Source organism: Cucurbita moschata, unplaced genomic scaffold (assembly GCF_002738365.1).
Source record: "Cucurbita moschata cultivar Rifu unplaced genomic scaffold, Cmos_1.0 Cmo_Scf00033, whole genome shotgun sequence".
Taxonomy (NCBI): Eukaryota; Viridiplantae; Streptophyta; class Magnoliopsida; order Cucurbitales; family Cucurbitaceae; genus Cucurbita; species Cucurbita moschata.
The window spans coordinates 475,435-489,545 of record NW_019268549.1 but is presented as its reverse complement, the minus strand read 5'-3'; the positions used below and the strand labels follow the sequence as shown (position 1 = coordinate 489,545).

The 14,111-nt window shown below is 34.2% G+C and overlaps 4 protein-coding genes across 9 annotated transcripts in view; 3 read left to right on the top strand and 1 right to left on the bottom strand.

Moving 5' to 3' along the window:
• LOC111430328 (vesicle-associated protein 1-2-like) overlaps positions 1 to 2,837 on the top strand; it is a 3,130-nt gene extending 293 nt beyond the window's left edge. The window contains exons 2-9 of one of the 2 annotated variants that reach the window (XM_023066540.1): positions 33 to 103; positions 185 to 231; positions 477 to 558; positions 646 to 761; positions 839 to 1,003; positions 1,083 to 1,133; positions 2,112 to 2,189; positions 2,438 to 2,837. In XM_023066540.1, the coding sequence (XP_022922308.1) occupies positions 208 to 231; positions 477 to 558; positions 646 to 761; positions 839 to 1,003; positions 1,083 to 1,133; positions 2,112 to 2,189; positions 2,438 to 2,548 (627 nt within the window). In that variant the 5' untranslated portion in view covers positions 33 to 103; positions 185 to 207 and the 3' untranslated portion in view covers positions 2,549 to 2,837. The remainder of the gene's footprint in view (positions 1 to 32; positions 104 to 184; positions 232 to 476; positions 559 to 645; positions 762 to 838; positions 1,004 to 1,082; positions 1,134 to 2,111; positions 2,190 to 2,437) is intronic. The other variant, XM_023066539.1, reaches the window with a different exon arrangement.
• Positions 2,838 to 3,061: 224 nt separating this feature from the next.
• On the bottom strand, positions 3,062 to 5,661 carry LOC111430330 (leukocyte receptor cluster member 1 homolog). Of its 4 annotated transcripts, none has more exons than XM_023066542.1 (3): positions 5,398 to 5,661; positions 4,271 to 4,966; positions 3,062 to 3,614 (listed from the first exon to the last, which is right to left on the bottom strand). In XM_023066542.1, the coding sequence occupies exons 2-3, from the start codon at positions 4,921 to 4,923 to the stop codon at positions 3,572 to 3,574; spliced, it is 696 nt and encodes a 231-aa protein (XP_022922310.1). In that variant the 5' UTR covers positions 4,924 to 4,966; positions 5,398 to 5,661; the 3' UTR covers positions 3,062 to 3,571. The 4 variants fall into 4 exon arrangements, with proteins under 4 accessions (XP_022922310.1, XP_022922311.1, XP_022922313.1 ...); XM_023066543.1 differs by having other exon boundaries at positions 4,271 to 4,959; XM_023066545.1 differs by having other exon boundaries at positions 4,271 to 4,959; positions 5,485 to 5,660.
• Positions 5,662 to 6,990: 1,329 nt separating this feature from the next.
• Positions 6,991 to 9,789, top strand: LOC111430418 (autophagy-related protein 8f). Its single transcript, XM_023066644.1, has 6 exons — positions 6,991 to 7,198; positions 7,630 to 7,677; positions 7,766 to 7,821; positions 8,221 to 8,273; positions 9,103 to 9,221; positions 9,509 to 9,789. The coding sequence occupies exons 2-6, from the start codon at positions 7,641 to 7,643 to the stop codon at positions 9,604 to 9,606; spliced, it is 363 nt and encodes a 120-aa protein (XP_022922412.1). The 5' UTR covers positions 6,991 to 7,198; positions 7,630 to 7,640; the 3' UTR covers positions 9,607 to 9,789.
• Positions 9,790 to 12,322: 2,533 nt separating this feature from the next.
• LOC111430410 (L-lactate dehydrogenase A-like) overlaps positions 12,323 to 14,111 on the top strand; it is a 3,925-nt gene continuing 2,136 nt past the window's right edge. Inside the window, exons 1-2 of one of the 2 annotated variants that reach the window (XM_023066636.1) lie at positions 12,323 to 13,050; positions 13,949 to 14,096. In XM_023066636.1, coding sequence (XP_022922404.1) covers positions 12,442 to 13,050; positions 13,949 to 14,096 — 757 coding nt within the window. In that variant the 5' untranslated portion in view covers positions 12,323 to 12,441. The remainder of the gene's footprint in view (positions 13,051 to 13,948; positions 14,097 to 14,111) is intronic. The other variant, XM_023066637.1, reaches the window with a different exon arrangement.

Genomic DNA, 14,111 nt, shown 5'->3' with positions numbered 1-14,111 from the left:
TTTTTTTTTTTTTTTTTTTTCTTTCTGGTTAGTCGAATTGAAGAAGCAGATCTGTTGTTCCCTTCAATTGTCTAACAAGACCGAGAGCTGCGTTGCATTTAAGGTGTGTATTTTGTTTCTCACCGTTTGAATCTTTTTGGTGTTGATTCAATTTGTGTGATTTCGTAATTGATCTTTTCTCCAGTGAAGTGATTTGGTGCTTGTAGTATGAAGGTGTTCTGGATTTGGAATGTAAGCGTGTGCACTTCCAAATCACTTCTTTTCTTTTTCCTTTTTGTCACTCTCTCTTGATGTATCTGTCTGCGCCAGATCACGCTGTGAAATTTGTTGATTTCGTCAATTTTCAATTTGCTCGCGTGTTTCTCTGTTTCTATAATTCATTACTATTTGGCAAATTTAGCAAAGATTAAAGCTCGTAATTGATGACTTTGTTCCGTGTTTGTTGTCCACTTAACCTGAATTTTATACTTTTCTAGGTGAAAACTACGAACCCTAAAAAGTACTGCGTTCGCCCAAACACTGGAATTGTCTCGCCACGATCAACATGCGATGTTATAGGTGCCAAACGCCAAATATATTCATTCCAATACTTAATTTTCAAATAAGTTTTTTGGTTACTGATATAAGGATCACTTTGTTGTGTAGTCACAATGCAAGCCCAGAAAGAGGCTCCTCCTGATATGCAATGCAAAGACAAATTCCTCCTTCAGAGTGTTAAAACCGCTGATGGCGTAACCGCAAAGGATATCAATGCAGAAATGGTACATATATGATGAATGTTTAAAGCTTGTGGTTAGTATTAGCATTTTACTTTTATTTAAGGGCGTGGGTTTTGCAGTTCAATAAGGAGGCTGGGCATGTGGTTGAGGAATTCAAATTGAAAGTCGTTTATGTTTCTCGGCCGCAACCACCTTCTCCAGTACCAGAAGGTTCCGAAGAAGGGTCCTCCCCAAGAGGTTCTTTTTCAGAGAATGGAAACTTCAATGATGCTGATTTGAACACTGTGAGTAGTTGGGTTCTTTTTTTTCCCTTTTTCGTTCAACTGCACAGTTGATTGACGCACCTTCACCTTCCATTGGCAGGCCACGAGGGGATACGTTGAACGGTCGGAGCCCCAGGATAAATCTGCCGAGGTAAAAAATAGGATGATTGTTGGTATGCTCTAGGTGTATAGTTTTATGCCTGCAGATATAGATGATTCTCTTCTTTTCTGTAGCTTTGATACCTGGTTATGCATATCTTGTGATGTATTTTCTCCTCCTAATGCCATTTTATTAAAAAAAAATTTATTAGATAGAACTTGATGCTAATATATGACCTTGTGATTAGAGTGTCACTCCGAGAAGTAAACAACAAAATTTTCTTGGGACAGTATTATATGGTAGTTGACGATACACTTGTGAAGTTTTTTGTGTACATGTTACATGATAGAAGTTTTTATTTAATAAAGAGTTAGGACAGGATCGTCCACTTGGAGCGAACCTTTGATAATTGTTTCGACTTAAAGATCGTTGTTGCTCTGTATTTAAGCTGTTTCCAAAGTATCCTGGCAACTAATTGATTCTCTAAAGTATGTTTTATGCATTCGGTTTGGTTTGCTTGTTCGATGAGTGATGTCAAATTCCACGGACTCTCTGTTCCCTGGTGTCACTATCCAACTAATTTTTCTTACCTAGCTAATCAATCGTTAGTCTCTTTGCCCAAAGATGTCTAAGCCAAGCTCAGAACATGGTGTCTGCCCCCCCTTTTATTATCAATAGACAGAAACTGTTTCAACCTTTCAAGATATTATGGGAGACTCTATCCCTAAGCTTCAGATTTTTTAGTTGAAACCTGAAAAGTACCATAATTCATAAGTCCAACAACCTTTGGATCTCTCCTTCTTCTTTTTCCTTAAAACAAAAATGTTGTTCTTCTTTGTTTGTGCAATGTTCTCAAACCTTTATCATGGTTCTCAGATGTTTTTAAATTATTTGGCACTACACAGATGGTTTGATTGACTAAATCTTGGGCCATTGCTGCTATTTGTGTACGTGTGTGTTTTCTGTATTCATATGCTGTACTTTCTGCTTCTACCAAGCTGCTTATTGATGGCTACTTGGTATGTGCAGGCTAGAGCCCTCATAGCAAAACTCACAGAGGAAAAGAATAATGCCATGCAACAGAATAACAAGCTTCGTCAGGAATTGGTAAGAAAATGGATGGTTTGAAGCTTCACTGGATGCAATTTTGCTGAAGTTTCCTATATGATTACATGGGAAACAATGCCTTTACTTTTGAGATATACCTTTCGACGATTATGCAAATGAAATATTTCTATAACATCGAACGTGCGGTTGCGAATAAAATTATGACCAAATTTGATTCTCATTTTTTGTGAAATATTAGAATACCAGGTCTACATTAGTTTCTTACGGTGGACGTCTGCATCGTGCAGGAACTTTTGAAGCGTGAAGGCAGGAAAAATGCCGGTGGCGTCTCCTTCCTGTTCATCATATTAACCGGATTGATTGGAATCATCCTTGGCTATATTATGAAGAAGACTTGAGAATCTCTTTGCAGCAAACTGGATTATATCATTATATCTTCCATGATGAAAGGAAGGGAACTACTAATGTTCTTTGGGTGGATCTGTAGCAAGTTTTAATTTGTTGAAGTAGCATATTGTTAGGTGGTGTTCAAGAATTTGTAGTTGCTGAATTTGCAAGGTAGCACACTCTAAATGTAACTTAAAAGAGTTTTTCCCCCCCTCTACTCCCCCCTTCTGTTGCCATTCAACTTATTATATTTGGTGACACTGTTGATTTAATAATCTTACAGCCTCCATTGTTACCTGATTTGAAGTTTATATTTTAGAATGAACCAAATCACCCGATAAGCTCGATCCGTAGCTCGGGTATTTGATTGCATTATTTACAAGGACAGAACTTGTTTTGTATCCCCATAATGATTTGCAATACCATTGATAAGAATTCACAAACTCGAATCCGTTTCTACATTTGAGCACGATGGTTTTTAAGTAAATGAATCTAATCTGTTACCTTAGATGCAAGAGAGAGTAAAAACCAAATCTTGCTGCACATCGAAGTCCTACAAGAGCTTCTCGGACTAAAGATGACAGAAAGATGACAGAAATACTGATACACATTCTCGGACTAAAGATGGCAGAAAGATGACAGAAATACTGATACACAACATCGACAGAAAGATGACAGAAATACTGATACACATTCTCGGACTAAAGATGGCAGAAAGATGACAGAAATACTGATACACAACATCGACGTCGATGAACGTTACCTTATCTGTACACAAATATTGTCGAGATGAACTGCAAATTACACATTCCATAAGTGCCCAGATAAATTTCAGCCACAGTGAATCAAAATTTTCAGGAGTGCTTAGAACATAAAACAATCCTCCGGGAATTTTCATTTAAGAGCCTTGGACTGCATCTTCATTATAAGATGCAAATTACATTTTACACTTGGAATTTGTACTTCAAGAAATCATCTTAATATACTGGAAGTCAGCATCCTTCAGAAACTGCGAGCTAAAACCAAGATTGATATTAATGATCCTGATAACCTGAATCATATCTTCTGGATTTCCACCTGCATGGAAAGGAGAGATGCCTTAATTCTTACGGGCAAGTTTATTAGTTAATGAACTAAGATTAAGCACTAATGACGTCCCAAAACCCATCAGTAGGGCCTAATAATCATCCGGAATGCAGATTCCCTAACTAATTACTAATATATCTCTAATAACATTCCTATCACATAACATAGTTCTCAAGCAGAATTCAAGTTCGCTGAAAAATTAGGACTCCCTTTGATGTAATCATTTAGAACACCATTAGAAATTAATCCCGAGTCTAGAGGAATGTGGAATCAACCCAAGGGAAAGTTTTAGAACGGATTGATCAAGAATAAAGAAAACTTGTTTCTAAACTCATAATTCGAATCACTCCACAAGAGGTTTGATCAAACACCACTTGAATGACTCTAGCATACAATAGAAACACAAGAATTTGCTAACTCTCAACAAAGCTAAAATAGAAACTCTATTCTCTTCAATTCTAAAATGTGATACTAAAGGAATAACATGAATGGCTATTTATTCGTAACTTATAATTTAAAGAAAATTCTCTAAAACTTGAAAAAATACAATACCTTCCTAAATCTAAATCATCCATGACATGATTAACATGACCTCTCTAACAAAGTAAAGGACAAAGACAGAGAAAATTGTTGTTAGCTTAGCTTACCTTCTAGATGATGAATCTCTTTCCCTTGAAGTTGTTCCACTCTTTCCACTTCTCTCTGCAATTAAAGCACGCTCCCTTCCCTTCTCCTTCTGCTCTCGTTTCAAACGCTCGGCCCTCAATTCTTCCAAGGTCTTTTTTCCTCCTTTTTTTATATTTTCGCTCACTACTCTTGGGGATGAATCGTTTTGATCACTCTCAGCATCATCCTTGCTACGCCGCTCAAGGTACCATGGCAACTTGACACCCTTTCCAGCAACACCATAACCTAACTTATACTTTTCATCTTCAGCTGTGATAACCCTTTTTTCCACTTCTTCCCTCTTCATCCTCTTCTTCTTAGACCCATCTTCACCTCCCTCATTCTCTGAACTCTTAACTGGGTCAAAAATCTTGATGCCTTCAAATAGATTTAGGTGACCAGGTTTCAGGTCTGTTTCTACAGGCTTTGTAGTGTCAATTACTGGAGCTATACCCCGTGCAGTACGAAGCTGCTCGAGACGAAACTCAGCATCCCTTTTCCTAGACTGCTCACGTTTAAGCTGTTCTTCTTTGGCTGCAGCTTCTTCATCTCGCCGCACTTTCTCTCTGTTCTCATAGTTGTACACATTCCATCGCTTTTGGGGAAGAATATTTAAACCTCCATGACCCCCCATAATCACCAAATCTAAGAAACTAAGATTATGATTCACCTGTAGGCTATAAAAATTAAAAATAAGTGCCTGAAACAATAATTGGATGCAAAAGGCAGATGAAAAAGAAAAAACCAATTGCCAAGCAGCATCCAGAAATTATGCAAAAACTAACCAGGAAGGAAAGAGGGAGCCCTAGAGAGCCAAAATTAGGGTTTCTAAGGCAACACGTAATTAAATTTGATTTCGAGATCAGAAACAGGAACTTCTTCGTTTGCAACAGATAGAATAAGGGCACACATCAAACACCAATAGAATTAAGATATGACATTTCGGAAATTCAAAACGACTCGACTCTTCACAAAAACCATTGATCTTCCAATTCAAAGCTCAGATCATTCATCTATTGTATCTATCGGATTAGGAAACCGGGAGAGAAATTAAGATAGGGAATCATTATTTACCCTAAAAATTAGAGCAAAATTAGCAGAAGAAAACCTGAATCGGAAGCAAGAAGAAGCCGCGGGGCGGATAAATACTTCCAATTGAATTGATCAGAGATTGAGAAGGTCGAAGTGAAATTACCCAAAAATTGAAAGTAGCGTTAGGGCGGCTGCTTGAATATATTGAGGGAAAGCACGTCGTCAGGCTCCTGTAATTCAGAGAGAAATTCTGAAACCCTCTGAAACTCAATTTACGAGTCCGGTGGCGGTGTGAAAGAATCGGAAAAGGATTACGCGCTGTTTTAGGAGTTAATCCGAGAGGGCAGGAACATGGCGCTTTTATACCCTTTTTTTTCCAACAAAACCAGACCTTTATTTGGTTAAATTATATTATAAAAAATATATTAATAAAAGTACCCTTAAGTTTTATACATTTAAAAACTTAAAATTTTTCATTAATATCTACAATTTTTTTTAAGAAAATTAATCAAAAATATTTTTACAATATTTAAAAAATATTCATAAAATTTAAAAAATAAAATTAAACTCTTAACCTTTATAAATAAAATAAAATAAAATAAAGTGATATGAATAGAAACGTCAAACTTTATAAATTATTTTTAAAAAATTTAATGTTACTTTTGAAAGTTCACGAACATATTTAATACATTATACCATTCTTTTTAACTTTTTTAAAAAAATTTAATGTTATTTTTGAATTTTTTTAAAAAGTTAGTTGATTTTTATAATAAAATATTAATGGTTTTCCTTTGCTTTTACATTTTTTTTAATCATTTAATTTAGGGGAAAACCTAATAAAAAAGTTCAATATTCAACTAATTCACCCCTCATTATTATTATTATTTTTAATTAAAATCAAAGTAAAAAAAAAGTTACTAAAATAATTAAATAAATTGATAATCTATTATTCTTGAGAAATTTGTTAGTTATTCACTTATTATTGTTTTAGTCATTAATTTAATTAGTTAGTAATTGTTATATTATTATTAGTTATTCACTTAATTGTTTATTAGTCATTAATGTAATTAGTTTGTATTTGTTATTTTTTTCTTGCGTGATTTGGTATAATAAAATAAAATGTATTAAATTAAAATTTTAGTACGTAGAATTTTCTGAATTAAAAAAAATATCTAATTTCAATTTTGAAATTCGAATTTATAATATAATATATTAATTTATAATTTTGTTTTAGAATATGTAAGCGACCTTAAATATGAATTAAAAATTTTAAAATTTATTTCTATAAAATTTAAAATTTTAAAATTTATTAAATAAAATTAAAAAATTATTGAATTGTTAAGAATATTTAGTAATAAATTATAGTTTACAATATATATTATATTTGATATTTTATTATAAGGTAAATATCTAATATTTAATTTTAAATAAATTTTAAATATTTAATTTTGTGATTAAATTTTAAAAATATAACATTTCAAATAATAAATTTATTATTTTAAAGTTGAAAATTTATTAGACATAAATAATTAAGCTAAAAAATAGTTAAATTCAAACTTCCTAAATAATATTTGTATTATTATTATTATTATTATTATTATTTTGCTCATTAATTTAGTAAATTTGATTAATAGTTGAATATCACAATCAGATAAATGGTTTTAAAAATAAGAAAAATTATTGAACACCGAAGCAACGACCGTGAAGGCTTCTCTCCCTCTCTCTCTCTCATCTCTCTTTTATCTGTAATTCAATCAAGCTCGATTCTCGCAAAATTTCTTGGCCAAAAATCATTTCCTTTTTCGTTACCGGATAATTGGCTCCAATTTTTACTCTCAGCTGGGTTTGCTCCTCGATTGATTTTGCTCCACTCTCTCGTAAGTTTGTTCGTTCTCAGTCGATGATCGTTGATTTTCTCTGTTAGTTCTTCTATCAATTCCACGATCTACTTGATCATCTGCTGAGTTTCTTATTCTTTGATTCACCGATTGTTTATCATCATGCGATGATTGAATGTTTGATTCGATTCCGTGAGTTTAATTTCTTGTTGTTGGTTGATTGGGAAAGTTGTAAAAGTTTGTTGCGGTGTCGAGTTTAGCGGACTGGTGAATTTCTAGGTTGTTTTCCGCTATTCTGTTGCTCACGCTTATATTTATTGCGTTAATTATGGGGATTTTTAGCCTTTTATCGTTGGGTGTTGATTTTAATGTTCATATTTTTCGCTTTGCCAGTTTACCTACTGTTTATAATTTTGTGATTGCGTCTTTTAAATTTAAAACTTAAGGAGTCCGACTTTTGTGGATTGTAGTTTCAGCGCTGATGGCTAAGAGCTACTTCAAGCAAGAGCATGATCTTGGTAGTCTTCTACTCCATGCTTTGAAATATTATATAAAGTTCATTTTATAAGATAAGAACTGATAAGTTTTCCATGTTTGTTTTACTAGAGAAAAGAAAAGCAGAGGCCGCAAGGATTAGAGAGAAATATCCTGATAGAATCCCAGTAAGAAATGATATTATTTTGTTATCGTGATTTGATTGCCTATTTGTTATCATCAACTTGATATTCAAATTTTGTTTTGCCATAGCTTTGATGTTCTAAATCAATTCCTTCTATTAGGCAATGAGTCAAATTTGTTCTGAATTTGAAGTTATCGATGTATCTGCGTTCATCAGTTGAACAATGTTTAGGTTGATAGGAAGTAATCGACTATTGATAATGTTTTCTTTGATTTCGTTCCTGAAACGTGGATAACGAACAGTGACGATTATGTTGTTACTGGTTTAGCAGTGGGTTGTTTATAATGAGAATATGCAGATTGTCTCAAGATAAAGGCAGTTCATCTGTTTTATTTTTGTTTATGAATGGTTTTAGTTATAATTGTGTTTTTATGGTTTGAAGGTTATAGTGGAGAAGGCAGAGAGAAGTGACATCCCTAGCATTGATAAGAAGAAGTAAGAATCACCAGCATCCATTTAAACTTGAATTTCATGCTTCTGTGTTGGAATTTATGTTCAATGACTGCAATTAAAGAGAGTTTTCTCTTTTTGATTGATGCTTGAAAGCTCTTCTTCATATCTTTGAAAGTGGCCTTTGTTTAGTTCTTAAAATTATGCTTCAGTTTCTCATGAACAATTTCAATTTAAATCACGGACCCTTCACAATGGTACGATATGCTCCTTCTTGAGCATAAGCTCTCATGGTTTTACTTTTGGTTTCTCCAAAAGGCCTCATTCTAATCTAATGGAGATGTATTCTTTATTTACAAACCCATAGTCCCATAGTGCATCCCAACAATCCTCCCCTAGTACACCATAGAGCTTCCCCGGAGGCCTGTGGAGCCCTCAAACAGCCTCCCCTTAATCGAGGCTTGACTCCTTTTTCTGGAGCCCTCGAACAAAGTACACCCTTTGTTTCACCCTTGACTACACTTTTGAGTCTCTAAACTTTTTTGTACGACAATTCTATTGACATGGCTAAGTTAAGGACATGACTTTGATACTATTTTAGGACTAAGTTAAGGACATGACTTTGATACTATTTTAGGAATCATGGACCCTCCACAATGGTATGATATTATCCACTTTGAGCATAAACTCTCGTGGCTTTACTTTTGGTTTCTTCAGGGCCTTATTCCAATGGAGATGTATTCCTTATAACCCATGATCATCTCTTTAATTAGCCAATGCGGGACTCACTCCCAATAATCCTCAACACAATTGGCAAACCATGCCTTGACCTCTTTCTCTTTCTGTAGCTAAGATTTTGATGCAACGACTGCAGGTACCTAGTTCCAGCAGACCTTACCGTCGGACAGTTTGTTTATGTCATCCGTAAAAGGATTAAACTCAGCCCAGAGAAAGCGATCTTTATATTCGTCGACAATGTCCTCCCTCCTACAGGTACATCCTTTTCCTCTATTATATATTGTAGGATATGTCTTGGGACAACTTTTGAGAATGAAATTCCACATGATCAACAAGTTCGTTTAACAGATTTCGATAAAGCTGCTTCCTGGAATACGTCATGTGACTATGATCTATCATAATCACCACATTTTACTGTTAGTACACATAGCACCCACAAGTAACAATTTTATTGAAGATAACCGAAAACTTAAACATCGAGTATCTATTAACTTGTTATACTCAACGTGGCTGAACAAATCACATAATCCTTCCTTCTTAAGGAGCAATCATGTCTGCAATATATGAAGAGAAGAAGGATGAAGATGGATTCCTGTATGTTACTTACAGTGGAGAGAACACGTTCGGGTTCGGGTGGTAGCGGGCTTGTGTGACAGACTTGATTGTCGTCGTCATCTCCTTCTCTATTCTTCTGGTCTCTCTGCCTCTTGCTATTGCTGCTTGTTCTTCTAGTCCATGGATTCTAGCAAGTGATATCCTGTACAGCTTTACATAATGAATAAAAATTGTGAAAACATCTCCACACCCAAAAGTTCCTGCTTCAGATATTGTCTTTATAATTCCTTTTGTGCCCCCTTTTTTTTTTTTTTGTGGGGCATTTCTTATGTTTATGTGCATGTAAGATCTCAAAGAAACTCACCACAATTAGATTGAATTATGAAAGTATTCTTAAATTAGTTTCAATTAATTATAACTTAAAAAAAAAATCATTTTTAATCTTTTAAAGTTTGAAGTTTGTTTCAAAATAATTCTGGTAAGCTTTTGCAGTCAAATTCGTAGACAATTTTCTTTATTTGCATATATGAAAAAAAATATAAACATAAATAAAAAATAATAATAAAGATATCTAATCATAGTGTTATACGAACACGACTTTCCACAATAGTATGATATTGTCGACTTTGAGCATAAACTCTCATAACTTTATTTTGGGATTCTCAAAAGGCTTCGTACCAATGGAGTTAGTATTCCTCACTTATAAACCGATGATCATTCTTTAAATTAGCCGATGTAAAAACTCTTTTTTGAGGATGGGTTAAAATAAAAAATAGGAGAAGAGTAAGACTTAGGGACTATTGTAGAAGCACTGGACTTCAAGCCCATACGGAGTATGCTGATTTGAATAGAGAGCGATCTATTCAGCTTTTGCAGGTAGGAATAGAACGGTTTACAATGTGGAGTATAATTGAAACCATATTACAAATATCATGGTTTATTATTATTTTGTGTATTTTTTTTTACTAGATTAATAAAAATACAAAAGTTTGTATTTAAAAATTAAAAATTAAAAAAAATTAAACCATTATTATTGGTATATGAACGGAAATCACATTTCAAATATATTTTTTGACTTTTTAAAGTAAAATAAATATCCTTAAACTTTTAGAATTTTTTTTTTTTAAAGTTTAGAAATTATGTACCAGGGTAGATACACTATTGATACTTTTAAAATTTTATAGGTATTTTTTAAACGTGAATTAATGATAATGATATTTTTTATTTTTTGAAAAATTAAAAGTAGAACTTCATATTTTTATTAATTAAAATTTTTAGTTATTATTTTGGTCCCGCCCATGGTTCCAAAGCTCAAAAACCTTCAACTCATTATTCAATCTTCTTGGTTTTGGGAGTAATCGATGGAACCCATTTCTCCACAAACCTTTCAAACTCTCTCATCACATGCTTACACACACACCTTTTCATGCACATTTCCACCCACCAAATTTTTTTGTTTTCTTTTTTAAAAAATTATAATAGGTTATAAAAAATAAATATCCATTTAACACAATTTTATATCATATAGTTCATCGATTAAAATTTTTCAAATAAAATGTCCGTAAATGACATAATAATACTGCGAACTGCAATTAATATATATATATATTTTTCTATTTTTAATACTAAATTCTAAAATTAAAAAAAAAAAAAGAAAAAACAAAATTTTCTGCCCCAATTTCAAAACTGCCATTTTCATAATTTCCACGTGTAAAAGTCAAGATTTTTATTTTACGTTGAACATAACAAGTCCAAATTTAAAAAAAAAATTAAAACTAAAAAAAGGTTTGATTTTTAAAATGGGGACAGAGATCTAAAATTCCTCTCTCTCTCTCTTCATCTAGATTTCTTGGAAATTCGTATTTTATTATAAAAAAATGAAAAGAATATAATAGTTACTAAATAATTCTAAATATTCCTCCTTAACTAATTAATTGATTATTTTTTCATTTAATAATAATAATAATTATTATTATTATTTATAAAATTCAAACATTTCAAGAGGAGTAGGTGTCTTACACGTATCCTTTTTTTTCGCCAATGAATACCTAACACTCCATTTAAGACCCTAAACATTTTTTTTCTGTCAATCGCCTAAATAAATTAATTAGAACTTGTTGGATTTTACCTTTTGGAGAAGTTCAAAGTAAAGTCACGAGAGTTTATGCTCAAAGGTCTTTAACGAGGAATTCCCAGTAAGTGCGAGTCATCAGCTCGCGTTGACTACGTCCCTGTCTTTTGTACACACCCCCCCTCGCTCCTACTGATTGAATGGTCCGATGAAGTGTTTGGATCGTGGCGATGTGGGCGATTTGCTGCTTGCTACGTCGCGAGAAGTCCACTGAACCTTATCATTTAGCGGAAGGAGAAGTTGTAACAAGGTTTCCGTAGGTGAACCTGCGGAAGGATCATTGTCGATGCCTAAACATCAAACGACTTGTGAACGTGTTTACAAACTTTTTGTGTCAGGGGAGCATTTGTTCCTATTGGGTGTGATTTGCAGGATTCCGCGAACCACCGAGTCTTTGAACGCAAGTTGTGCCCGGAGCCTTCTGGCCGAGGGCACGTCTACTTTCACCGGTCACGCATCATCTTTAAAAATAAAATTTATTTAAATATTTAAAAAATATTTTAAAAACTAAAAATTAAAAAATTGAAAAAAAAAAGTTGTGGTTTTAATCTCTCTCCCCCATCTTTTGGAATGAAAAAAATTGTTCTAAAAATAGGAAGTGGTGGGACCCACCATCGGCCAAATAAAATAATCAAAGAATATTGATCGTTGAAAAATCTCTGAAAACTGTTCTTACTTTCCTAACTTTCTTCTTCGTGTTCTTCCCTCTAACCCAATCGTCTCTTTAAAATCCGTAAAGTTCTCTGTGAAAAACATCACCGCCAATCACAATCTCCGAAACGTTTCACAATGGAGAAGAGTTCATCAGCATCTTCCTTAGGTCCAGGCGGCCTTGACATTTCGCAGGCTTTCTTCAAGCCTGTAAGCGACGCCTCTCCGCCGTCTACCTCTAAGCGCAACACCAAAATCTCCGTCATCGGCGCTGGAAATGTCGGCATGGCCATTGCTCAGACCATCCTCACTCAAGATCTTGCCGATGAACTCGTCCTTGTCGACGCCAAGCCTGACAAACTCCGAGGCGAAATGCTCGATCTCCAACACGCCGCTGCTTTCCTTCCACGCACTAAAATCAGCGCCTCTACCGATTACTCTGTTACTGCCGAGTCCGATCTTTGCATCGTCACTGCTGGTGCTCGCCAGATCGCTGGTGAATCTAGGTTGAATCTGCTGCAGAGGAATGTTGCTCTGTTTCAGAAGATCGTGCCGCCGCTTGTTCAGTACTCTCCCGAGACGATTCTGCTGATCGTTTCGAATCCGGTGGATGTTTTGACTTATGTTGCTTGGAAGCTCTCTGGTTTTCCGTCGAATCGAGTGATTGGATCGGGAACGAATCTGGATTCGTCTAGGTTTCGGTTTCTCATCGCTGATCATCTCGACGTCAACGCTCAGGATGTTCAGGTCAGTTTTCCGATCGACATTTCTTCTACCTTCTTTAATCGATTAGTGCTTCTTGTTAATTTGCTGTTGCTGAAAAACTTTCAACTTAGGGTTTGGAACTTTTCGATTTTATCGTTTTTTATTGATTGATATCAAATGTGGCTTAGAATAAGCTTCCCTGAAATTTGGAAGATAATTTCCTAATTTCTGGCAACTAAACCACAATAATTAACAATATACTATACTTTAAATAATATTTAATGGATATTTGACTTCTAAGGCTTTCAAAGTCCTATACATCTTTGAATTTTGTTAGATAGGGAAAGTTTAGAGATCCATTTGGCACTTTTTAAAGTTAGATGGTTATAGGTGTTTTTTTTGGTCTCATTTTGATCTTACTATATCCTCTAGTGAGCATAGTAAGAGATAAAAACGAGAAAAAAGTATGTTTGAACGTCTTAATGGGAGCTCGTCTGAAAAATGAAGAATGTCGTCTGTGAATGTTTGCTGAATCCACCACACCTAAATGGTGTGAAAGTTATCTTATTTATAATCAAATAAATTACAAGGATATGGAAATAGTAATAAATGGAAATAACAATAAATGGAAAGATATCTATAGTAATAAGGCAAATGTTAGATATTTGCCTTATAATAAAATATCAAATATAATATATATGGTAAACTATAATTTATTACTAAATATCCTTAACATCGTCAATAGTACTCCTACAAAAAATGGCTCGGGACTGTTATCTATTGAAAATGTAGGGTCAATTTCATCGAATACGAACATTCTGCATAAAACAATTGGTCTTAACTCAGTTTTTTCTCATAATGTTTCAAACGCCTTAAATAGAGTGCTCACGTGTAATTTTAGATGGTAAGGTCTCGTGAACATAGCTATATTTGTTTGAAGGCATACATAGTGGGAGAGCACGGCGACAGCTCGGTGGCGCTATGGTCAAGCATAAGCGTGGGCGGAGTGCCAATACTGAGCTTTCTACAGAATCAACAAATCACCTACGAGAAGGAAACATTAGAGAGCATTCACAAAGAGGTCATAGGCGGGGCTTATGAAG